Genomic DNA, 25,705 nt, shown 5'->3' on the forward strand with positions numbered 1-25,705 from the left:
TGGCAGCTTGTGTAGAGATTTCTCAAGAGGACACCTCAATGAGATGTTGCAATTCTTGCTACATGTAGTTTGTCATTAAACAGAAATGGTAGAGGCTATTGCAAAAGCAGAGATAAAGTTATTTTTTTTTCAAGTGCAAGAACAGGCTGATCTTAAACCCTGTAGCAAATTTAATGGGAAACAATATACTCTAGCTTTGAATGAACTGATCAAAAGAGGACTAAAATACTGTTAAATTAAAAACTATAGGAGTACATATGTTGTGTTATCTTAAAAATGGAAACTAATCTGTCAGTTATTCTGAGCTCTGGGTTTCTTTATTTTTAAACTCTTTGGCCCTCATTTGGAGTTGATGTCCAAATAATTTACAACAAGACTAAAACATTTTTTAATTAACTTACAAAGTAAACTCCTAGTTTAGCCACAGGAAAAGTTTAGAAGATTTTTAGTAGACAGAAAGTTAATCTTTGAAGAGTATAGAGCTGGTTCTTAAACAGCAAGACTATCTTCCCATACAGCCTCTAGCAAGGTTTATTGTATCTTTTCATCTCCTTTACCACATAGATTTCCATTGGCCTTAGAGAGGTAACTAAACAGAAGCAAAGCAGGGATCTTTTTCCAACTAACTGGGCTCCATTTTCTGAAACTAAAACCCCACTATTTTCAAGACAGATGGAGGATCAGACTAAAAATCTAACCTCTTATTGTAGTTTACTAAGATTTGGATGGAATCTGCCCGTGCAATTAATCCTTAGCTGCTAAATAGATACTGAAATTCTACAGCATTTGTCTGTGATGGTCCTAAATCCAGGATACAGGGCTGGCTTTAAAATATTCCACTGAGCTCCAGTGATCTTCTTGGTTTGGAAAGCCAGTGAAGAAAGTGAACTAGAATAGGAGTAATAACTAACATTAACAACAGTAATAGATAACGTCAATGTCATCATGTGTTTGATATTACAGTAAACCCTGTGCATGTATTATCTTCATCAAGCTCACAATTTCGTGACAACAGTACTTGCGTTATCACCACTTTGCAAAGGAGAAAAATAAGGCTTAGACAAAACTTCCCAAGGTTACAGGCCCAATAAGCGCTGAGTAAGGATTTGGTTTCAGAGCTTGTGTACCAATCCTGACTTGACCCTGTTTCTGGAAAAGAGGGCTACTGCAAGACCCAGGCACTGACCCGATTCCAATGATGGGATGAAGGATAACTGTGCCTCTCTGGGAAAGTTACAAAACCTATCTGGAACTTGGTTCCTTCGTCTGTAAAATGCTCCCTCTTCTGCATTCCACAAGACCACTGTGAGCTCTCAAGTTATACTATCCCAAAATATACTAATTTTATAGAATTCATAGAAATATTTTTTAAAAATTTGAGAGAGAGAGAGAGAGAGAGAGAACACAAGCCAGGGGGAAGGGCAGAGGAGGAGGGAGAAGCAGACTCCCCACTGAGCAGGGACCTAACCCTTCCCCACCCCGCCATAGGGCTCAATCCCAAGACCCTGAGATCATGACCTGAGTCTAAGGCAGATACAACCAACCGAAGGACCCAGGCACGCCCACAGAAAGAACTTTAAAGAGCTCTGGGGAGTCCAAGATTTGCAACTAGCTTTTGTAATTTGGGGCAAGTCATTTACTACCACCACCCTAGTTATTTGCCTCACTTCAAGGGTTATTTTTAATATGTACTAAAATAGGGGCGCCTGGGTGGCTTTAGTCAGTTCAGTGTCTGACTTCAGCTCAGGTCATCATCTTGGGGTTCTGGGACAGAGTCCCGCATTTGGGTTCCTCACTCAGTGGAGAGTCTGTTTCCCCCTCTCCCTCTGCCCTTCTCCCTCTCATGCTCACTCTGTCTCTCTCATAAATAAATATCTTTAAAAATACATATTACAATATGTCAGTGTTTCAAAAAGTGTAATATAGCCCATGAAGTACTATCCCACCATCTTCAGTAAAATTTTGGAACATTAAGATTATGGAACTAGGCAACTGTAATAAGTTGGCTTCTCACCCCCTTGTACCTTAGGACTTCAAAATATCTAGTCTTCGATATTTTAGGGTAATCTTTATTTGTAGTAAATTTGAAGAAAGAAAAGCAGACCAATAGAGAGAAACCTCCAGGTTTCCATTTATATATGAGAAGGATAGGGAGGGTCCAGAGACACATAACCCTATAAGATGGGGGTGGGGGGAGAAGGGATATGTGCCAATTAATACATCAAGTAAATTTTAGAAAAAAGCAGCAGTGGGGGAAAAAAAAGTCGTATGTATTCCCTCTTTTGCAGTTTGGCAAAGTTAATGATTAAAATCTCCTACATTTTCCCCCAGAGTGTCTATTTGCCTTGATTGATATTATTTTATCTCTTGTGGGCCAAGGATGACCGCCCTTGATTCTGTGTAGAGATTAATAATTGATGAGTTCACAGTCAGGAATCTTAGTAAAAGGAAATTGGTTACTTTGGGCTGCTACTTTGTCAAGTACAGGAGACGGGGTGCTGCAGAACTTGCCGGCAGAAAAATGAAGAGGACCCTGGTTCTTCTGCTTGCTGTAGCATTTGTGCATGCTCTAGAAAGAGGTAAGACCTTCCAGGGGTGCGATCATTTATAAGAACTCTTACTAGTCTTATTTTCCATTATTATTTTTAAAAGTTCTACAAAAGGTGAAGAACAGAGTGTTGGTAAGCATGTTGGGGAGTAAGGGCAGAATCAAAGAGGCACCAATCTGAGCTCAAATGGGGCATATAGCATTGAATTGGAATGGTCAAGAAATCAAGAACCTCATAAAATAAAAAATTCATAATTTTTCAATTACCCTTCACTGCTTTTTTGAAAACCAACGTCTGGAGAGAATCACTTGAAATTATAAATTTTTTAGTTGTTAAAAGATAACGCAAATGGAATCTATGATCCATCACTGAGCATTTTCCCCACCCAGATTTCAAAGATTTATTGTCTTTGAGAGCATAATATACCATATCAATGATGCATGAAGTCAGCTAAGATCCTTGATCCTCTTCCAGGAATTCTGTGTATGTGTAATATTTGAAAATGCACCATAGTTTTTAAAAGATCCCACATGAAAGAATTTAGTAGACATGAAACATGACTATCAAATAATTAAGCTATATTTTTCATTAATATTCTTCAAATGATATCTTCATCTCTGAGCAATGTTTAAAACCTTTTGCAATGGTACAAGCTAAAATATGTGAAGCATACAACTTCATGAGAAGTTCCCAAGCTGCAAAATTCATAATCTGTCCCAAGAAACCCTGACAGCTTACTCCTTTGCCCAAGGCTTCCTTGGGGAAGATCTGAACCTGAAAAATCCTACTGAAATATATTCAGATCAAGATCTTCAAAACACAGAGGATCCAGGAGTGGCTAGGTACTAGGATTATGTGCGGACGCCATAGTTTGGGGCAGGAGTCATTTGGAACTGCTGACTCAGGAAGTGTATATTGGCTTCACCACAAAGGATTACAAATGTCCTCTGGAAAACAGTATTTGGCACCCTCTGTCTTAACATCATTCAGCACCGTCTCACGCTCTGGTGAAATGGATGCTAAAAACTACAATTCAGCTTCCTTAAAAGTCTGAACTTCCCAATCAACTTCAGTCAGATTACCTAGGTGCCACAGGCCAGATGATATCCCAAGATATAAAATACATTTGTAAGTAATACATGTCCAATATTTGGGAACAGTAGTCCTGACACATTAGTCCTCTATTCCATAGTACATGAGCAGGACCCAAATGACCAAGCCAACGATTTACCTGGAAGCTAGGTGTACAATCTCCTGGAATAAAGCTACAAAGCACAGAGATTAAAGGATTTGAGGGGAGGCTTGTGTGGTAGGGGAGGGGTTTGGGTTGCAGTTCTCTCTGCCTGTTGTAGTTCTAGGGAGCGGACCAACAATCCACAGCATGTATCTAGAACACCTTTTTGAAAGTGTTTTTCATTCAAGACTCCTCTTGGAGAAAAGTTTTTTATGGCTAAATACATGGGTGTTATGTGCAAATAATGAATCATGGAACATTGCATCAAAAACTGGGGATGTACTGTATGGTGACTAATATAACAAAATAAAAATTATTAAAAAAAAAGAAATAAGCCATACATCAGTCCTTCTTGGTCAGTTTATAATCAAGGTCTTTGTTATCCTAAAGATTCTGAGAAGTCATATAAGAAAGAAATCTTATTTAGCCCAGTTTCCCAAACACATGGGCTCATTCCTAAAATGCCTTTGGGGAAGAAAGTGTTCTTTGGGAAACGTCAGGTTTAAGATGGATACTGTTACAGCTCAACATGAATATCGGCTCTAGTCAGGCCAGTCTTCTCCTATCAAATGGCACTGGAGATTCAGTTCACAAGCCCTTGGGTACATCTTGGGAGAGAAGGGCTTTACCACATATGCCAATCTGAATGGAGTCATAAGGAAACACCCACTTTAGTTACCCCATGAGGCAAGAAGTCAGTGTGTGCCGATTGCCTCTCCACTCAGCTTCTTTACTCAGAACTGAAATCGAAAGTGTATCTTTCCCTGTTTGCAGGAAAGCAGCAGGAAGGCTGCTGACACAGCTACAGGATTACTGAGGAAATAATGCTGCAGGAAATAAACTTCTGCATTTTGTATGAGCTCTGGCAATAACAGGATATTTATTATGATTTTTTTTTTTTTTGCTTTAAGCAGCTCATTCTCAGCATATGTATTGTCACTAGACGGGATATCAAATAGCAGGAAGACAGTAAGTCCTTTGGTTGGTGGGTAAGCTGCATGTTTTCCTTCTCCCACTTGCCTGTCAGAACAGCCCTAGACAATATGGGTTATCCCTACCTCTCCACTCACCACTGAATCACTGTTTCTCTTCTCTACAAGTTGCCCCTTCCTCAGCAGCCAAACCAAAAACAAATTGTCCTAAGTTTTATTCAGGGACATAGCTGTACAGAAAGCAGGAGAAGTGGATATCTTCCCTATTTTCTCAGAGAGGTCTTTACATCCTCTCTGCAAAACCTATATAATGGTTGTTGAGGGGGTGACCTAGGATAGGAGACCTACCTGATGAGAAGGCAGCCATGCAAAGATCTAGAAGCGTGTTTCAAGCTGAAGGAATGGAAGTGTAAAAGTCCTAGGAACAAGCACGGCCTGATTCAAGTTCATAAAGCAGCCAGGGGTCAAAGCACAAAAAAGGCTTAGCCAGGAAGGAGGAGGAGGAGCTGAAGTCAGGGAGGTAACTAACTTCATCATCAAAGGCAATGTTAAGCTCCCTAGAAATCAACAGCAATGTGACACTGCACTGTTGTAAGTTGTAACACCAGGTATGCACTCATCACCATGTGTACAGTGTACGGATAAGTGTGCATGCTTTTAAAGGCCGTGAGATTAATCTATGAGTAAGAGATGAAGAATCTTTAAGAGGCATTGATCACCCTTCTCCCTGGGTATCTATGGCCACTTAGCCTCTTTATTCTGCCCACAGCTACCCTGCTCTGTTTTTGCCCAGTTGACTCTGCTTCAGCCAGAGACCTCCACACTCTCCCACATAGTACCTGTTCTGCACCCAGGGGCTTACACTACCTCCCCCCTCCTCTTAGAACACTGATCCCCCTGATATCCACGTGGCTCCCTTCCTCACCTCCTCCACGTGTCTGCTCCAAGTTCATGTACAGAAGAGGCTTCCCTGACCAACCTATCTCAAAAAGCGCTGATCACTTCATTTTTCTCTATCCCCTTACCCTGCTTTTCTTTTTAGTACTCATCACCTTACTCAGTCACCAGCTGTTCATTTGTTTATTATAACAAGTGTAAAATGTAGACCCTAAACTCCATGAGATCATTTTTTCCTTAATTCCCAGTTTTAGAATACTACGTGCCATGTAGTATGTGTTCAACAGATTTTTTGCGTAAAGTCACGAAGTTAGGATTGTTAGAGTACCAATCTCAGAAGGTAGTTTTGAGTATTTAAGGAAAATGAAATTTCAATTAGAATACCTAACAGACATCCTGGAAGTAGTAAACTCTGTAAGATAACTATAAAAATAAGATTTATGAAGTATCCACTGTGAAACATTGGTTTTAGAATCTATGCACTGAATAAAATAGACAATATTCACAATGTTCCCCCATGTTCAAGATCTTTTGAATAGATTTATTTCATCACTATAACACCCTGATCAACTCAGTACTCTTATCACCATTTTAAAAGTGAGAGTATCTGTAGGATGGAGAGGTAAATAGCTTATCTAAGAAAACTAAGCTAGTAAGTAGCAGAATGAGATTTTTACAGAGATGAGTTAGGTTTACAAAAAGAGTGCTCACAATGATGGCTTTGGTGCCTCTCACGGGACAGATACCTGAACAATCTTTCACTAATCTAAGAACAAGAGAGAAATCCAGTTCACTAGCACAAGTTTAGAGGGAATTAAATAAATTCTTGCTGCCTACTATGGTCATCCGTAACTGATCCAAACTCTAGCTCATCCATACTCCACGGATCTGGCTCTGTCTTCTAATTTCCCTATTTTTCCCAGTACTTTGGAATCGTTTATGTCCAATCCCATAGAGACTTCCTGGATTTTATTGTATCCATTTTTGCTATCTATAGTCAATCATTTCCACATTCTACCAATTTCAGACCCAAAATACACAGCCTTATACAGAACTTTCTACTACAGAAAGCTCCTCCATATTCCCTTTTGCTTCTCTCCTTTACCCTCCTACATGTATCTAGCTCAAGGCCTGTGAACACTAACTCATATCTACTACATTTCCACATACTGTCTTTGCCCAGACCCTTGTTTCCCTTCACCTGACTCTTGAATGGCCTCCTAATCAAATCCCTACCTCCCATATCTCCCCAATCAATTCATTTTAAGATACAATACAAAACCTGATAATCTGGTAACTGGAATCCAAAAGGTGAACTACATAAAAGTCAGGATCACTATGAGAGGTTAATGAACTGATGAGCTTTAGTGGGTACAAGTGGTGCTGGGATTCCAGGGTTCAGGCTGTCTGGTACAAACCCATTCCAGTTCTGGTCTCTGTTTAGAGCCACCTGATGGTGACTTGAGACTTAAATAGGAATATATGGTAAGCAGAATAAGGGCCTTCCAAAAAGGTCTACATCCTAAGGTCCAGAACCTGTGAATAGGGTAGGTTACATTGCAAAAGGGAATTAAGGTTGCAGATAAAAGAAGGAATCATTTGGCTTTCAAACAGAAAAATAATGCCAGGTTATCTGGGTGGGGTCAATGTAATCACAAGGTGCTTTAAGGTAGAAGAGAATCAGATCAGAGTCAGAGAAAGGTATGACTAAGGAAAAAAAGATATAAAAATTGCTTGCTTTGAAGATGGAGAGGGCCTGGACCCAAGAAATGTAGGCTGCCTCTAGAAGCTGGAAGAGGCAAGGAAACAGATGATCTCCTTGAGCCTCCAGGAAGAACAGTCCTCCTGACACTTTGATTTTAGCCCAAAGAGACCTCTGCCAACACTATAAGGTAGTAAATTTGTATTGACTAAACCATTAAATTTGTGGTAATTTTTTACAGTAGCAATAGAAGTCTAGTACAGTAGGTTTCTGGGTCCTGTGACAAGTTGAAACTTCCCAGAGAAAAGGAGCACTGAGCCAAGGCATCTCAGTGTTGACAGGCTACCATTTTATTTGCCACATCCAGTGAGAGCTGGCCAGGAGATGACTGAGGTACATGTTAACTCATTTCTCTGCTCTCTGGGAGTTTTCTATTTTTACCTTCACTTCCATAGTCTTACCAGAAAGTAATTTAACCTACCACCTGCAAGAAGGACTGGAACAAATCACAGGATATCCACATCGAAGGTTATAAAATATCTGGTAATGTAGATCATTGGATTTTGTTATAAAAAGTGGCTAACACGGGGTGTTTATCACATTAGGCAGGAGAGGTGCTAAGCATTTTTACTTAGATTAACATAGTTCATAGGACAGCCTTATGAAAAAGGTACTACTGACTATCTTCAAGATTATTCTTCCTTGAATTCCCCTACAGGAATATATTTCAAGGGATACCCCATTACCTAAAAAGTAAAACTTTGGCTCTCAAGCATGTGTTAAAGTCCACATTTCAGTTTCCTTTTTGGACTACTCATTTTTTCCCAAATACTATTTGTGATTTTCTAACTTCAGATCTCTCTTCGAGTTGTTCTCGCCACTTAAAATACATCTCCCAATTGATTTACTCCTTTTAAAATCCTGCCCATTATTCATGATCCACTTCAAGTAATAGTTTCTTTCAGGAGGTTTTCTAAAAACCCTCTTCATTATGAGGTTTTGTAATGCTTTGTTTCAATCTCCCCTATGGCAATGAGCACTATTGGTGTTATGTGCTTATCTCTACTATCAGACTTCAGTTCCTTAGGTATTGGTGGCTTCAGAGTTTCTTGCATAGCACCTTTTTATTCTTATATTGCTTAAAAACTAAGTCCCACAATGCATTCTAAATTTCTAAGTCAAGATGTGGTAGATATCACTCTCATACATCCCAAAGGTAGGAGAATGAAAGTTGCTCCCTGATCTTCACCCCTGCAAAATCATTTGTAGATAACAAGATGCCCAACCTATGAAGGGAAGGTGAGGAGGGGGTGAGATATATGAAGAATGCCTCTTTTGAGACTTTGGTGGGTGTAGCATCTATATAGGTGACAGCCCAAGGTGAACACCCAAGGATGTTAAATTTGAATGAGTCTATGAGGTCATTCTCTACTGCAATTGTAGTTTTTGGGCAAGTGACTCCCTGTATCTCCTACTGCTTTTTTAATTTTCAAAGTCTAAAATGAAGCTTTACTTGTTCCTCTGATGGCATCCTTGGAGGTACATTTAATTTCCTCTAGATGGATTAATATATAAGTTTATGTGTATGTGTGTGTGTATGTAAATATAAATCTATAAATGGATTGAATTTCTCTCTATTGACTCAAACCCAGAAAACTGCATACCTATCTCCAATAATTATCAATATGAAAAACCAGATCAATGCTTTATGATGAAAAATGTCAGTAGAAAGAAGAACCATAAAAAGCCTGAAAAATGAAATAAAGTATTATTTTGCCACTTTTTCATTGACAGTGTTTTCGGTAATAAATCAATTTTCTTTAGCTCCAAAAATTGGGCAGCTTCCTAAGCCAGTCCAGCAGTGTTCAATTTCTCAAGTAAAACCACTACCCTGAAATCAACATCTAATCTGACTAGTTTGAATAAACACTACAAACCGTATTTTTAAGTTAAACCACACACACACACACACACACACACACACACACACACACACTACAAATACACTGACCTTTTCTGACAGATGAGTCTATCGATGTACAATAGAAATGAAAATGGCAAAGGAATGAAATTACCAAAAATACAGAATGCCCAACAAACTCTGAAAGCCCATGATTCTCCAGAACAAAATAGGAAAATAGCAATGTAATGCAGTTTCTAGCATTCTATGTAAGCATTTGTTCAATTCAATGTTATTTAGGATACAGCCATCACTCCTGGTATACAAACAGCTTTTATAAGGGACCAAAATGGTTTTAGAGAAATATTCTAACAGTAGTTAAAGCATTCAAAATACACTTTTTAACCAAGATGGTAGTATCTTATTGTCTATCCCCACTAGATTGAAAGTTCCATGAAGACAGAAATAGGTCTATTTTGCTCTCCATTATATATTCAATACTGAACCCAATACCTGGTACAGAGTAGGTCTTCAAAACTTACCTGTTGCATGTATGAATATTATTCACTGTATTGAGAGAGAGGAGGTACATGGGGCAATAAACATTTCCTGAAAATAAGTTTTCAAAAGTCTAGAATTAGATAGGACTTAGCAGAATATTTCACAATACAGATAGAAATGGGACAGGCTATTGCAAAAAGCAAAACTGTTAATGAAATTTGTAAACATTTAGTGCCAAGGGGTCACTTGATGTGAAAGTGATTTCACCAGAGTCACTGAGAATATGCCAATATTTACTGGGGCTATATCAAAGTTCAGATTGCCTTCTTTATAACCACATAGAACATTAAAGAACAGACTATGTCATTTATAATTTATTCTAGATAGGATTTAATTATATGAATCAAAGGGAGTTCAACTGGTATGAAAACATTTAGCAGTACTCCATGGAATAACGAATCAATTTGTAATGATCACATTGCAAATTAACTTCAGTATTTGTTTTTTAGACCATGAGAAAATGATTAACCTATTTGCTTATGCTTAGAAGCTATAGATCTCTGTAGATAAATAAGTGAAAAAAATTTTATTCAGAAACATATTTTGAGTAATCTACCTGAAAGATACATAGTACAACAGCTTCCTCCACAGGTTATTTAAGAGCTTTTTACCCTTATATTTTAATTCTAGACTTTCTCAATGACTCTTTGAGCTGTTTTCCTTGCTTCTGTCAAGCCCAAGCCTGAATTTTCAGCAAAAATGGTTCCCAAACCATTTTAAGGCCTTAGTTGGTCGAGTTTCCCCATGTTGTCATTGTTATTTTGCATTCTAATTAAAGCAGTACCCAACACCTGTGGAACTAGTGCATTTTAGTGCAAACACTAGTTGATTTAATTAAAGCTATTGACCAGGGGATAGTCTGTGGTATCTACTTATACTACATTCACACATACTCTCATTCCCATAACACTGAAACTTCCTTTTTGGTGAAGTAAGAAATCTGAATCTGGAAGGCTAGAAACAAAGTATTTCTTTAAATGTTCATCAGAGGTGCACCATTTGAATACAGGCTCTCACTTTTCACGTTATTGAGTGTTTGCAACCAAAGTAACAAAAATGACCTCTATTTTTATAGGGAAAGTTTATTAAACAGAGTTAGCTCCTCTGCATTAAAAAGAAAAGTTCTTATTGGAGCTATTTTTTTGTGGTTTAAAACACAGTAAGCCTTTGGGGGGGGGGGGCTCCATATAATTTCTTACTATTTCTTGAAGGAATTATTTCATAAAACTTAGGATGTGATCTCAGATCATGAGGATATAATCTTGTACTAAATTCAGGAATCTTTAATACTCATGATTATTGAAATTCCACTTGATTGTTTCTAGGGCAAAACAAACTCACCTCTTCAGAAAGCAGCATCATTTATTAGTCACGGCTATAATAAAGCTCTCGCCCACTGAACTAACATCTACTGCCAGCTATTTCTCCTAGTTGTACCTTAGGAACAACATAAAACAATTCTATGAACACCCTAATGGTACATTCTTCACTATAGGAGGACAGCTCCCCCCTCAATTCTTTCCCCCATGCCCTAGTCGCTGTTCTCATTGAATACCGTTAATCATTAATGGAAGTTTTAAGCACTGTTTTGACCTTCTGAAACTATGACGGTATCCAACCTTGTAAACCAGTCAATACATTTCAGAAGATATACGAGATGTGAAGGTCCTCTGCTGTAACAGGTTCACTGCAAGTAGCTTTATATACTCCAGCTAATTTTATCAATCCTACTGTCTTATCCTGATTTCCAAGATAACATAAGATTTGAGCATGCTGTTTCTTTCCCATCCTTTAGGATTTTGATGGAAGTTGTAATAAGGGGCTCAAACAATGGGCTGCTTAGGAATGTCCTTGTTGGCTGAGACCTAGAGCTAAAGCTGGGAGACTGAGAAAATGCAGACCACCGGGGCACTACTCATTTCTCCGGCTCTGATCCACAGTTGTACAAGGGATATAATCAGGCCTGTGTCTGCCTTCCTCTTGAGCAGGCCAGAGATCCCATCTAAAGAGCCATCCTACAGCAGCTCTCCACGCCAGGTGGCCTGATGGGAGTTCCAGACCAGTGTCGTCTCCTGGGACATTGACACAGCAGCCAAGTTTATCAGTGTTGGGGTTGCCACAGTTGGTGTGGCTGGTTCAAGGGCTGCATTGGGACAGTGTTTGGCAGCTTGATCATTGGCTATGCCAGGAACCTGTCTCTCAAACAGCAGCTCTTCTCCCATGCCATTTTGGGCTTTGCCCTGTCCGAGGCTATGGGGCTCTTCTGTTTGATGGCTGCCTTCCTCATCCTCTTCGCCATGTAAGGTTCCATAAGGGTCACCTGCCCATCCCTGCTGCTTCGACTTCAGTCCATGCCTGGTGCTGGAGAGTGCTAAGCTTTACCATTAAACACGATGTTTCTCTTTAAAAAAAAAAGGAATATCTTTGCCCCTCAATTCTGACTCTTCCCCCTGCAGTTCATACTTTGAGCAGTCCCCCTGAAAGATACAGGGCAACAGCTTCCTCTACAGAAGGTTTTTGCCATTAAGCCTAACACATCCTAAAGAGAACCTGCTCGGAAAAAAAAAAAAAAGCAAGATTGAGAACAAAAACTTCTCCCCAGCCTGTATCCAAGTGCCACCACCTCCACTCCAAAACATCCAAAACCACTTTCTACCCTGGCTTCCTTATGTTCATGCTTTCAAAGCTGTAACTGAGAGACAAGGACATGTAGGAGGGTCAAAGTCATGATAGAAGTTGCCATTGTAACACCAGAGTGGGTTGCTCAATATTTAAAATTCAGGAGGAAAACAAAACACAAACTTACTAAACCTTAACACACTTAGAAACTGGGCCATTTATATACTTCTTACATTTTCCCCCCAAAAGCTGTATCATGAAATGTTGGACTGTTTCCTAGACTTACTTGCATAAACGAGGCATCAGGAAATAACCCCATGGATGGCTTCCACGCATCCAGCCTACTGTATTATGCAGTGGAGATGTTGAAAAGTGGGTCTTAATCAGTCAAGAACTCATCTTCTCCTGTGGGAACGAGCTCTTCCCAACCATCCGAATGGACCTAAGAGTAGGTTCGATGATTTTTCTGTTCACTCATAGAGGTCCTTTGGTCCTTTTGAACCTCAGAATAACTACCTCCTAAAAGTCTGGTTTAATAGTCAAACATTTGTAAGTTCTTTTGAAGTTGAAGCTACTCTCCCCAGAGCAGTCCTGTTTCAGTCCTGTTGCCTATGGCGGCAACAAGAGACATGTACACTTTTCTTCTCTGCCTGTTCTCTCCTCCTTCCTCCCATTCTCTAGACTGTTTTTTTAACCTGTTCCAAGGTTAACATAGGGAAGGGAGAAGCTAGCAGGAGGGGTAAGCAGCAGGAACATTAATTCAATGGACAGTTTTGTGAGACACTGCTTCCACTGGTTATGGGAGATATTCCAAGTTGACATTTTTTCTTTATGGGTTCTATGGAGTGCTCTTTCCCATCATTTCTGGGATCTCTTACATCCAACCAGCACCTTAAGACTTTTCAAGTTGTCCCCTCTGCACAGAGATGTCCACTGTTGGCAGCCCATTGCCCTGTTGATAGCTTATCCCCACCCCCAAAATTAAGACAACTCCAGGCCGCCTTGCTCTCCTGCTTGATCTACATCAGGTCCACAGGTCACAGTACAGCTTCCCACTGAAAGCCCTTTCCTTTGTTGCCCCAGGCCATATTCACCAGGCCCTCTCTCCCTCTAGCATTCTCTAGTCTGAATCAGACACCTGTATCGTGCCCCAAACTCCAGGAGTCACCTATCAAGGTCTGAGTGTTTTCCTTTAAGCCTTTCCCTGTGCTTGAAATGAGGGGAAGCACTGGCCACTCATTCCTCCAAACCCACCACACAAATTATTTTTTGAGAAAGTGCTCAAATTTCCATTTTCCCCCCTCAGCTGAGTTCCTAGCATTCCTGGATAGAATTTGGAAGTGGATAATGGAGTTATGGTGGCAACACCACCTCACATAACTCCGTAAAGTCCTGCATTTGTGGGGCTAGTTCTCCACTACATATGTATGTAGACATACTCTCCATTTATTTTTTTTGTTCTTTTTTCTTTCAATGCCTTTGGTGAAATGGAGACAAAGAAGGGAAGGATGAAAGTTCCATCTTAGCATTAATGTAAAGGGTCCCACAAGGATTGCCGTATCAATAGGTTCTGACATCATTTGACTGATGTGCTTTTAGTATCAGTGCATTTGTTTATAGCAGACCATAAAATTCACTGTAAGAAAACAGCTAGTAAGGCATCCAAAGATGAAATTGTATATAGAGAAAAATGCTACTTTCACCTTAGATGAATCCTGCAGAACGCATACACATATAACATAACATTCATTAAAAAGGAAAAGATACAGGTTTTTCTGTTTCTGGTCCCTAGGCCGAGATTATGAGAAGGATAAAGTTTGCAAGGAACTTGCCAATCTGGGAAAAGAGGACTTCACATCTTTGTAAGTATGAGGTACTCCCTCATGCTCCTGGTTACTGGACCTTGGATGAAGCCACATCGGAGGGAACTTCAAGTCAGCATGCTGAACCACTCTGCACACTGTAAAAGGATAGGACCCAAGGTTGATGTGGGCATGGACATCAGGCAGTGGAGGACGTCCAAAGATTCCAGTTGAATTATTATTATCAGGGTCTAAGAATTTGTTAGCTGTAAGTTTATTAATAGAGTTAAGAGAAGCAGCACAGGTATTTCTAAGGTAAATTAGAATCCAAAGAGTATATAGAGGGACCACGGCAAACAAAGACAAAATACAGGACAGGTCCTACTGGAGAAGCTTGAGAGAGGAAAGAACAGGAGGCTGCTCAGAATAAAACCCCAAATCCAATTTCCATTTTACAAGAGAATTTTGCCTGGAACAAAAACTAAGTTTTAAAAGTCAACCTCCTGTTCTTTTCACTAATCAAGGTGTGCAATATGCTTAAGACTGAACAGATTTCATATTTTAATTTGTGCAAATGTGAAATTTTTAAAAATTCTATATATATTGACCTGCTGTTTTCCCTCCTCAGATCAATGGTCTTATACAGCAGAAAGTTTCCCAGCAGCACATTCGAACAGATCAGTCACCTTGTGAATGAAGTTGTCTCCTTGACAGAAGCCTGCTGTGCTGAAGGGGCCGATCCCGAATGCTATGACCTCAGGGTAGGTTCACGTGGCTGGCCATGTCCACAGTGGCCCAGAGAAAGAAGCCAGGATAGGCTTTTATGCCATATTTTGGAGAAATCTTAGACAGCAACTCCACCTACTCTAAGTTTGGGAGACTTAGGAAGCCCATTACCTCCAGAGCCCAGACTTACTCTAGCACAATGAATCAGTTTTGCCCACCAGTCCTACAAGGTTCAAATGAGAAAACTGGGACATATATTAATTCATGAACCTCTTGTCATAATATATTCTGCGTTTCTTAAAATCCATGATAAATACATATGTATTTATCATGTTAAGACTGGTACCAACGGCCCCAGAATAATTTAGTGTTCACCTCAAATTATTTGCAGGTTCAAATGTTGCCCTATAACCATATACCAGGTTCTCCCTTGACGTATATATGCAGAAGTTAAAATGCTGACGTGACAGGGTTCAAAATGCAAACAGGAGCTGAAAAAGGTTAAAAGACGGGTTTCTAGCAATTTACTAATGCAGTCATCAGGCCTCATGCAAAGGACATTTAGAAGCATCTTGATAAAGGCCTTCACAGACAAATATCTGCTTGCTAAAGCCTGCAGAAACCATGCTCCAAAGATCTGATTAGAATATGTCCTATACAATGATAATTCTTACCCATTAATTGCTTCATCTGGCCCTTATGTATCCTCTAAGAATTGTAATCCCTTTCTCCCATCACCAACTCTGTAAATATCCATAATTACAACCTGACCTTCTGCACCACCTTAAACTACCATGACCACTAACAGAACACATTTTTATTTACATTTTATTTCATGTATTTCCTAAGTGATCCCTTGACCAGAGATAAGCTCCAGGTTTGTAGAGACAGATCATAACAAAACAGAGATGGTATTGCCTTTTTTTTTTAAATACCTTCTTCTTTCTCCTGTTTGTTCAAAGCATTTTTAAAAATGTGTTGACTCTTCGAACTTTTTTTTTTGAAAGGAGGTAATTTGAAAGAAAAAGGAAGGAAAGGAAGGAAAGAAAAACAGGAGATTTGCCAGGGAAAGAAATGGAAAAAGGAATTCACTGGAAAAAGAGATATGGATAAAGAGTTCCTAAGAATTCCTAAGTTCTGAGAGTCTGATGGAAAATAGGTGTGGGAGAGAAGGAGAGGTTTACTATTGGTTTACGTTAACTAATTCATCATGTTGCTCTCCTTCATTTATAGGAAAGATCCTTAGAAGTTTTGTTTTTTAAAAAATGACTAACTTCTGAAATAAATATAAACATGTCAAGGCACTTTTGCCCTATTAAATCCCCAGATAATTTTTATATAGGGATGATCTCAATTCTACATTTATTCCAAATATCAAATTCTTTCCAAAAGAACATTTTGCTGTTGAAGTTGCTTTGGTAGTGCCCTTAGCATGGGCTTCACCTGCCCACAGGTTACCAGTGCACCTGTGGTTTTCAAGCCATCCACGTCAGAATAAAAGTTTGGGGCTTTGGGAAACAGCTCCTTAAAAGCCTCCTCTTTGACTTAATGAATCAGAATTTCTGCATCGTACAGCCCAGGCACCTAAATTTATATACTCTGATGCTGGTGCAAAAGCAGGCTCAGGAGCCAGTGAGTAAGAGAATGCCAACAAATGTAGAAGACTAATGCAGTCAAGAATTAAGAGTCTGGGGGGCGCCTGGGTGGCACAGCGGTTAAGCGTCTGCCTTCAGCTCAGGGCGTGGTCCCGGCGTTATGGGATCGAGCCCCACGTCAGGCTCTTCTGCTATGAGCCTGCTTCTTTCTCCCACTCCTCCTGCTTGTGTTCCCTCTCTCGCTGGCTGTCTCTATCTCTATCGAATAAATAAATAAAATCTTTAAAAAAAAAAAAAGAATTAAGAGTCTGTCAAGAGTCTGCTCATTTAATAGGAGGAGGTGCTTCTTCTCACTGGGGTATCTGCAGCAGAAAGCAGGTGGGAGATCATAGCAGAATCACCAGTGGAGCTTTTTCAAATGACCTCACTTACTATCTCCCCAAAGCAACACAGAGCTAAAGGACGCAAACACAGTCTAAGGTTCTGTTTTTATCCTAGTGAGTCCTTTATTAATGCAAGACCCTGTATTTGCCTGTAACTATGCAAATTGTCATGTGGACAAGACATTCAATGAAGCTTTTGGCATGGACGGTTTGTTACTAATGAGAATTTTTAAACTTAAGACTAAGGTATATTGAATGGTGAACTAAGAGCCTGGAAACTTCCGTATAGGAGTTGACTTATTTCTCTTCTCTCATTCTAGACCTCAGCATTGTCTGCTAGGTCCTGTGAAAAGGACTCTCCATTCCCAGTACACCCAGGAACTGCTGAGTGCTGTACCAGAGAGGGCCTTGAACGGAAACTCTGTATGGCTGCCCTGAAGCACAAGCCACAAGAGTTTCCTACCTACGTAGAGCCCACAAATGATGAAATCTGTGAGGCATTCCGGAAAGATCCCAAAGACTTTGCTGAGCAGTAAGCTGCTTTCATCTTAAGTAAAACTTCAGGGCATAAAATACCAGAAGTGGGTCGAATCTAACCCCCTCCTCTATACAAACACCTCGTCTATAGCCACCTGGACAATTTCCAATAAGAACTTCACTCCTCCCCAAGACTTCTCATCTCCGTCAGTGTTAATTATTGTAAATGCCTTTCTCAGACAGAGATGAAGTCAACTTTCTAAAACTGCCAAACGGTTCTATTGTCTGAAGCGGAATCACTTGGATTCCCTCTCTATGTGACATTTTCAAATATTTGACAGCTATTGGGATTCTCCTTATGCAAGGGATCCTTGCACACTCCATCATATAGATTTCCCCCTCATTTTTGTTAGTTTTTGTGATCTTCCAATGCTAATATTAGAATATATAATCTGACTACTAATAAATGTTAAACAATGAGATGGTCAAAGTTACATGTTCACTTATGTGGTATAACAGGTCACATTCACAACTGTTTCTAGGGATGTAGGAATAAAAAAAAACTTAAGCTTTTCTGAACATTAAACATTTAAAATGTGTACAGCAATACAATTCTGTTTATGATAATAGCAAAATACACATGCAAAAGTCAAATGCAATGTCACTCAAATTGGCTTTAGAAATTTGAAGTTAAGGTCATGATTTTATAAAAATTCATTGGCTTTCTCATCCTGGAAAATTTTCAGAGAGGATTTTGCCCAAGATTTCAGAGTATCCTACAGACCCTTAAGGGCTTATGCTCCTAAAAATTAAAGATTTCAGCAAATAAGCAAGCAATTGTCAAGAATAAACTGTGATAAATCATGAAAGGTAAATGTATCTCATTTTAATTTGTTCAATCAACAGTAAGCAATTACCAGGAGCCATGCAGCTGGTAGACACTAACTACAAAGAGACAAATAGCCTTTCCTCTCAAGTAATCCATATGGAAATTTAAGGAATTAATGAAAATACTGGTTAAAAGTGACTAGTATTATAACCCATTCTTTAAATCCTTAGTGCTTTTTATATAATAAAACTAAGCTAATGCAAAACATACTTTTTCCATCAAAATACTTATGAAAAAGTAGATTCTGCTTCCCACAAATGTTTTGACCAATCTTATTTTCCCCCCACAGATTTATGTATGAATATTCCATTAATTATGGACAAGCCCCTCTATCACTCTTAGTCAGTTATACCAAGAGTTATCTCTCTATGGTAGGATCCTGCTGTACCTCACCAAGCCCAACAGTATGCTTTTTGAAAGAGGTAGGTATTATTTTATTATGTAGTTATGTTCTATTTTTTCCTCTATTAATGCCATTCAATTTAAATAGTGGGAGTTCAGATTCCATAATCAGTAAACCTTTCTAAAATGCCTCCTTTATGGGGCGCCTGGGTGGCACAGCGGTTAAGCGTCTGCCTTCGGCTCAGGGCGTGATCCCAGCGTTGTGGGATCGAGCCCCACATCAGGGTCCTCCTCTATGAGCCTGCTTCTTCCTCTCCCACTCCCCCTACTTGTGTTCCCTCTCTCACTGGCTGTCTCTATCTCTGTCAAATAAATAAATAAAATCTATTAAAAAAATGCCTCCTTTACATTTCATTCATTGGAAAAACAAACATAACCACCTCTAGGAAAGGAATATCAGTAAGTTTATTTGGTCAGAATTCAGTTTTATAGTAAAAAATAATAGGTTTTTTGTTTGTTTGTTTTGCCATTCCTGAACACTGCTTTCAATGGATCTTGACCATCTAATAGGATTCTCTCATTTACTTCCTAGAGACTCCAGATGAAACATTTATCACTTCTCACCACTATGTCAAATAGAATCTGTTCACAGTATGCTGCTTATGGGAAGGAGAAATCAAGGCTCAGGTAAAGATTAAGCACCATCAGTATGTTTAGCTGTTTGCTTCTACACTACCCATGATATTAGGATTCTCTAAGGAAATATTTGTAATAGAATATATGCGCTACAGTCTTATGTTCCTGTAATTCACAAAAATACAGCCTAGTTCTTTTTCTCTACATAAAATATGAATAAGTAAGGCTATGTTGTAAAACATGAGATTTACTTTTAATCAACCTTTTCTACATACTCATGGGAAAACTGGTAGACCACTAGAAATTGTTTCTTCAGTATTCATGTTAGTATGTATTATAAACACAAAAACAAAAAATAATTTTTTTGTTCATCACCTGTTATTTCCTTTGCCTTTTTTTTCCCCTTGGGATGTGACTTCCTGAATTCTTATTTGTTCTATGAAGTTTTGTGCTATATATGATGTATATCTCTTAAGCTTTTTGAATGTATTCTAATCACTTAATTTGTAACCTTCACTTTGATTTTTGTGTGGCTACTGTTACACTGTATTTTGACAGTTTCTATGTTAACAGAATTTGCAAATTTATCTTTCCAGTATCTACAGTCTAATTCTTTTTACTCTGATCCACAAGCTTTTCCCCCCTCTAATGATAATGAAAAAAAAAAGTTTTGTGCTGGCATCAGGTCCTAAGGTTCTCTCATGGTAATAGAAACAATTTTCTTGAGTTCTTTAAAAATAATATTCCAATAGAAATACTCAAATACTAAACAACATTTTCTCTAGACCTTCCCTTTAATTTTCCTTCTGCATTAAGATGGTGTATTTGGCAAATAGAACATAAGGATTTAGAATACAAAACCACCTATAAAATATATATAAGTATCTTAATCATTAATTTATACTTGCATTAGTGTCTGGAAATTTATCCCAGGGAAATAGCATTGAATGTGAACAAAGATTTAGCTAATACATTATTGCTGCACCATTTCTTTTTAAATATGAAAAAATTAGAGTCTTTCTAAATTTCCCTAGAATGGAGAATTCTTCTATCAGTTATAGTATATCCATATGAGATATACTATATGCCATATGGTTTGTTATAATGCTATGTAAAAAGATATTTAATGAAAACTATAAAATATTGGCAAAAGAAACCGAAGAAGATACAAATAAATAGAAAGACGTTCTGTACTCATTGAATGGAAGAATATTGTTAAAATGCTCATACTATTCAAAGCAAGGTACAGATCTAGTGCAATCACTATCGATATCCCAATGGTATTTATTGCAGCAATAGAAAAAAGCATGCTAAAATTCATATAGAATGTCAAGGGACTCTATATAGCCCTAACAATCTTGAAAAAGAAAAACGAAGTTTGAGGCCTCACACTTTAGGATTTCAATACATACTACATAGCAATATCAATCAAGATGCTATGGGACTGGCATTTTAAAAACATATAGACTAATGGAACAGAGAGCTCAGAAATACACTCTTACATATCTGGCCAAATGAATTTCAACAAAGGTGCTGGGACTACACAATGAGGAAAGGACAGTGTCTTCAACAAATCGTGCTGGAAAAACTGGATATCCAAGAACGAAATTGAACCTTACCTTATACATATATTAAAATTCGAAATGGATTGAACCTAAACATAAGACCTAAGACTGTAAGACTCTCAGAAGTCAACAAAAGGGAAAACTTTGGAACATTAGATTTGGCAATGATTTCTTATAAAAAAATCAAGAATGGACAACAAAAGCAAAAATAGACAAATGGGACATCAAACTTAAACTTCCACGTGTAAAAACACAGCCTACAGAATGAGAAAATATTGGCGAGTATATCTAACAAGGGTTTAATATCCAGAATGTAAGGAACTTCCATAACTCAATAAGAAAGTATTCAACACTGTTTCATTGAGTTGTTTAAACAATTATCCAAGAGATATATAAAAGGCCAAGCATATGAAAGGATGTTCACCATCTCTAATCATAAGAGAAATGCAAACCAAAACCACAAAGAGATGTCATCTCACATCCATTAGGATGGCCACTACCAAAACAGAAAATGAATATTAACAAGAATGTGGAGAATTTGAAATTCTTGCGCACTATTAATGGGAAAGGAAAATGATACAGCCGTTATGAAAAACAGTATGGACGTTCCTCAAATATTTAAAAATAGAATCCTATGATCCAACAGTCCTACTTTTGCATTCAAAGTAGGACCTCAGAGAGATATTTGCACACCCATGTTCATTGCAGCATATTCACAATAGCCAAGAGGTAGAAGAAATCCAAATATCTATTGATAGATGAATAAAACAAAAGTAGTATACATAGAATTGGAATATTATGCAGCCTTGAAAAAATCCTGTCACATGCTACAACAGGGATGAATGCTAAGGACATTATGCTAAGCAAAATAAGCAGTCACAGGAGGACAAATACTGTGATTCCACTTCTGTGTAGTATCTAAAGTAGTGAAAAATCATAGAAACAAAGTAAAAAGGTAGCTGCCAAAGACTTGGGGGGAGGCTGTCAGTGTTTAATGGGCATACAGCTCCAGTTCAGCAAGATAAAAAGATTCTGGAGATCTTTTATATTTACAGATATTTACTTACAGTAAATAAATTTAACAGTACTGAACTATACACTTTAATAGTTAAGACGGCAAACTTAAGGTTAAGCATTGTACCACAATTTAAAAAGAATACTTAAGAGAGAAAATATCCCTGATATATTAAGTGAAACAAGGCAAATGTATGAATAGTTTGGCAGAGTATAATCCCTTATGAAATATTTAATACTTGATAAACCTTATAAAATGCTCCAGGGTTATACAGCAAAATATCAACATTTATTAGTTCTGTGATCTAGGGCTATAGGTATTTTTTTAAATCTCCAGTTTCTAAATTCTAAAATCCATAAACCATTTTTGAAAGGACAATGAAGGGGCCACAAAAATAGGACATTAGCCTTATGAATAGGGACATCAGTGCCTTATTGCTCTTTTAGAACTCACATTTTAAGGTCATGCTGCAAGTAGTAGATCTGGCAAGAAGAAAAGGGCCATATCAGTATTAAAATACAAAATGGTTGCTGGGGGATGGCTGAATTTTGAATAGCGGCTCTAGCACATAGGGTCCATCATATACACAGCAGATGTGTTCCATGCAGCCATTGAGGACAAAGAGTTGAAACTATGGTATTATTCCTCCAGAGTGTAGGTTCATAATGAAACCAAGAAAACGGAATGCGGCTGAGCTAACAATTCATTTTTAACTATTTAGCCATCTCATAAAACTAGCCCAGAAAGTGCCAACTGCTGAACTGGAGGATGTTTTGCCACTAGCTGAAGAGATCAACACAATCCTCTCCAAGTGCTGTGAGTCTACCTCTGAGGACTGCATGGCCAAGGAGGTAAGAGAATCCTCATCCTGGACCATGTACTGAGTGGCGGGCACTCTAGGTTGATTTTTACATACATCAGCTCAATGAATCCTTGTGAAATTTAAGAGTATTGCTAACTCCATTTTATAGATAAGGAAACAAGATCAACCACGATGAATAATTTGAAGTCTTACAACTAGTAAGTGGCAAAGTACACACACGAGGACAAGATCATCTAACTCCTGAGACCTTATTCTACCTGCACAGCCCAATGCAGTTTAATTATAATTAAACTTAAGTTATTTAACTTAATTATAATATCTAAAACTTAATATTTAAACTTCAACTCCTTGGTAATACCAGCCACATTTTAAAATTTCTTTTTAAAATTAATTTAAGTCATCTCTATACCCAGCATGGGGCTGGAACTCATGACCCTGAGATCAAGAGCCCCATGCTGTACCAACTGAGCCAGCAGGTGCCCCACGAACCACATTTCAAATGTTCATTAGTATTGGACAGTATAGATACAAATCATTTCATCACAAAGTTCTATTGAACAATATTGCAACCATTAGATTATTGGAAACTGCTCATGTTTATACCTGTTATAACTTGGTCAATTTTTCCCCACAATTTTTTCATTTAAATAATCCTTTCCAGTGGATATGAATTTGAACAGTTGCTTTACCTAAAGGTTACTCCAAGTCTGTGGACCTCTTTAGAAATAGGTATGTTGTCTTGCCTGGTCTTTTTCCACTAAGAAAACAGGTCCGTGTTATAGATGTTTTTCAACAACCTGACTTAGAACCTTTCATATACACCGTGCCAGAGCTTGTAAGCCTACCTAAGCCTTCCTTATTTTCAATGAGGCCAACCAGATACTAACGATGCACAAACTCACAATTGCTTTTATAGCTGCCTGAATATACAGTAAAAATCTGTGACAACTTATCCACAAAGAATTCTAAGTTTAAGGACTGTTGTCAAGAAAAAACACCCATGGACGTGTTTGTGTGCACTTACTTCATGCCAGCTGCTCCCACACCTGAGCTTCCAGCCGTTGAGCTGCCCACGAGTACCGACGTATGTGATAAAGGGAATACCAAAGCCATAGATCAGTAAGTAGAGTTGATCGGACTAATTTTTTCTTGACAGTATTGATATTCACTAGCATTAAAAGACAAAGAAATTAAAGGTTTACCATTTCTTCCCATTCATCTGTTTTCATCCAATGGGGAACTAAAATACGCCATATGTTCATAGACCATGAGCTGCATAAGCTACAAGTATATGCATATCCATGGCATAGAAATATTTCACAAATAAGTTGGATTAACAGGTCGGAAAACTACCAATATTAGAATTTAGGCTAACTTTAGACTAATTTATATTTGTCTAAATATTTTCCTAAATGCATAGAGAACAAAGGAATAAGACAATGGAAGGAGTTACACAAATCTACTTTCACAGAAAAGCCACTCAAGGTGCCTACTTGATGCTTTATGTAGGGTGCATTGTATTATAGTTCCACAAAAGCTAGTTCCATATGCATTTGAAATAGATATGTTTATATAGAATATATACATATGTGTATGTATAGTACACACAGTTTTAATTCAGTATTAACTAATCAGAATGGCTCCAAAGCAACTACTAATAATTTGCATTTCAATGAGAATGTTAATCCCAAACCTGTTGATTTGGAGTCAGTTTTACCTAAATCTTTTATTTTTAATGAACAGGCAGGAGCCAGGTGATCAGCCTTTATAATAGAGGTCCGATTTCAGACACGACACACATACACAAAATCTACTCATGTTAAAGAGTATTCTCTCCTTTCCCTCTCATGCCAGGTATACATTTGAACTAAGTAGGAGAACACATCTTCCAGAAGTATTCCTCAGTAAAATACTTGAGCCAACCCTGAAAAGCCTTGCCGAATGCTGTGACTCTGAAGATTCTACTGGTTGTATGAATGCTCAGGTACCACTCACTTCATTTTCTTTACCAACCTTGGTAGAAGTCAAGGGTTGGAAAACTGCAGCTCATGGGCCGAATCTGACCCACCGCCTGTGTTTATATGGCCTGTGAGCGAAGAATGGGCTTATATTTTTAAAAGTTTTTAATTTTATGACAAAAAATGTGAAAGTCAAAAGTCAATGTTCATGAAGCTTCACTACAACACAGCCTTCCTCCTTGTTTACACATTGTTTATGGCTGTTTTTGTGCCATATTGGCAGAGTTGAGTAATTACAAAAGAGACTATATATAGTTTACAAAACCTAAAATATTTACTATCTGGCCTGATGTAGAAAATGTTTGCCAATGTGTGGTATAAGTAAGAAACACACATACTAATACATTAAATGGAATTCTGATTTGATGTCTTCTAGAACAATGCTTCAAGACAAATAATTTTGTACGTAATTGTTTTCTTACAGGGCCCTCAACTGAAAAAGGAGTTATCTTCTTTCATTGACAAAGGACAAAAACTATGTGCAGATTATTCAGAAAACACTTTTACTGAGTATAAGAAAAAGTAAGGCACTTTTCTGGCTGTTTTCTCTACGTTTTATCAATAATAGTTTGGTATTGTGACTTGCAAGTACAGTTGAAGATTAATATGTGCTAAGTGAGCAATAGAAAGAAGAGGTGCTATCAAGGGTTTTAAAAAGTGGAATCTAGTATCTGTGTAGGAAGAAATGGAGTTCTTTTCAGAGGGGAAAAAGGTCATGTGTATCAGGTGAGAGGTCAATTAGGACAGAGCCACAGAAGTATAAATTGCAAGACCTGCAGGAACTGGATTCAAAAAATACCAAATTAGCCCAGAGTTCATCAATATTCTTGCCCTAAAGCTTATGTAAATGTCGCTACACATAACTGGGGAACTGTAAAACTGCCAAAAAAGGTTACCTAACTTCATTGCATGTTGTGTCCGACAAGCCAAGCCAAACTTTCAATCAAGTGTAGTACCACCTACTACCAGCATGAGTTCCCTATAAACCAAAAATAACTCATCATTAGTAATGTTGTACAACAGACAATAGTCACGTTTCT

General features: G+C 38.2%; 1 protein-coding gene and 1 pseudogene across 1 annotated transcript in view; both read left to right on the forward strand.

The window, feature by feature from the left end:
- Window positions 1-2,376: 2,376 nt before the first annotated feature.
- GC (GC vitamin D binding protein) overlaps window positions 2,377-25,705 on the forward strand; it is a 33,535-nt gene continuing 10,206 nt past the window's right edge. Inside the window, exons 1-10 of the mRNA XM_011225364.3 lie at window positions 2,377-2,579; window positions 14,187-14,256; window positions 14,825-14,957; window positions 17,221-17,432; window positions 18,556-18,688; window positions 19,201-19,295; window positions 22,546-22,675; window positions 23,564-23,766; window positions 24,502-24,631; window positions 25,090-25,187. Coding sequence (XP_011223666.1) covers window positions 2,522-2,579; window positions 14,187-14,256; window positions 14,825-14,957; window positions 17,221-17,432; window positions 18,556-18,688; window positions 19,201-19,295; window positions 22,546-22,675; window positions 23,564-23,766; window positions 24,502-24,631; window positions 25,090-25,187 — 1,262 coding nt within the window. The 5' untranslated portion in view covers window positions 2,377-2,521. The remainder of the gene's footprint in view (window positions 2,580-14,186; window positions 14,257-14,824; window positions 14,958-17,220; window positions 17,433-18,555; window positions 18,689-19,200; window positions 19,296-22,545; window positions 22,676-23,563; window positions 23,767-24,501; window positions 24,632-25,089; window positions 25,188-25,705) is intronic.
- LOC117804427 lies at window positions 10,378-14,177 on the forward strand (annotated as a pseudogene).

This window comes from Ailuropoda melanoleuca, chromosome 11 (genome assembly GCF_002007445.2).
Source record: "Ailuropoda melanoleuca isolate Jingjing chromosome 11, ASM200744v2, whole genome shotgun sequence".
NCBI lineage: Eukaryota > Metazoa > Chordata > Mammalia > Carnivora > Ursidae > Ailuropoda > Ailuropoda melanoleuca.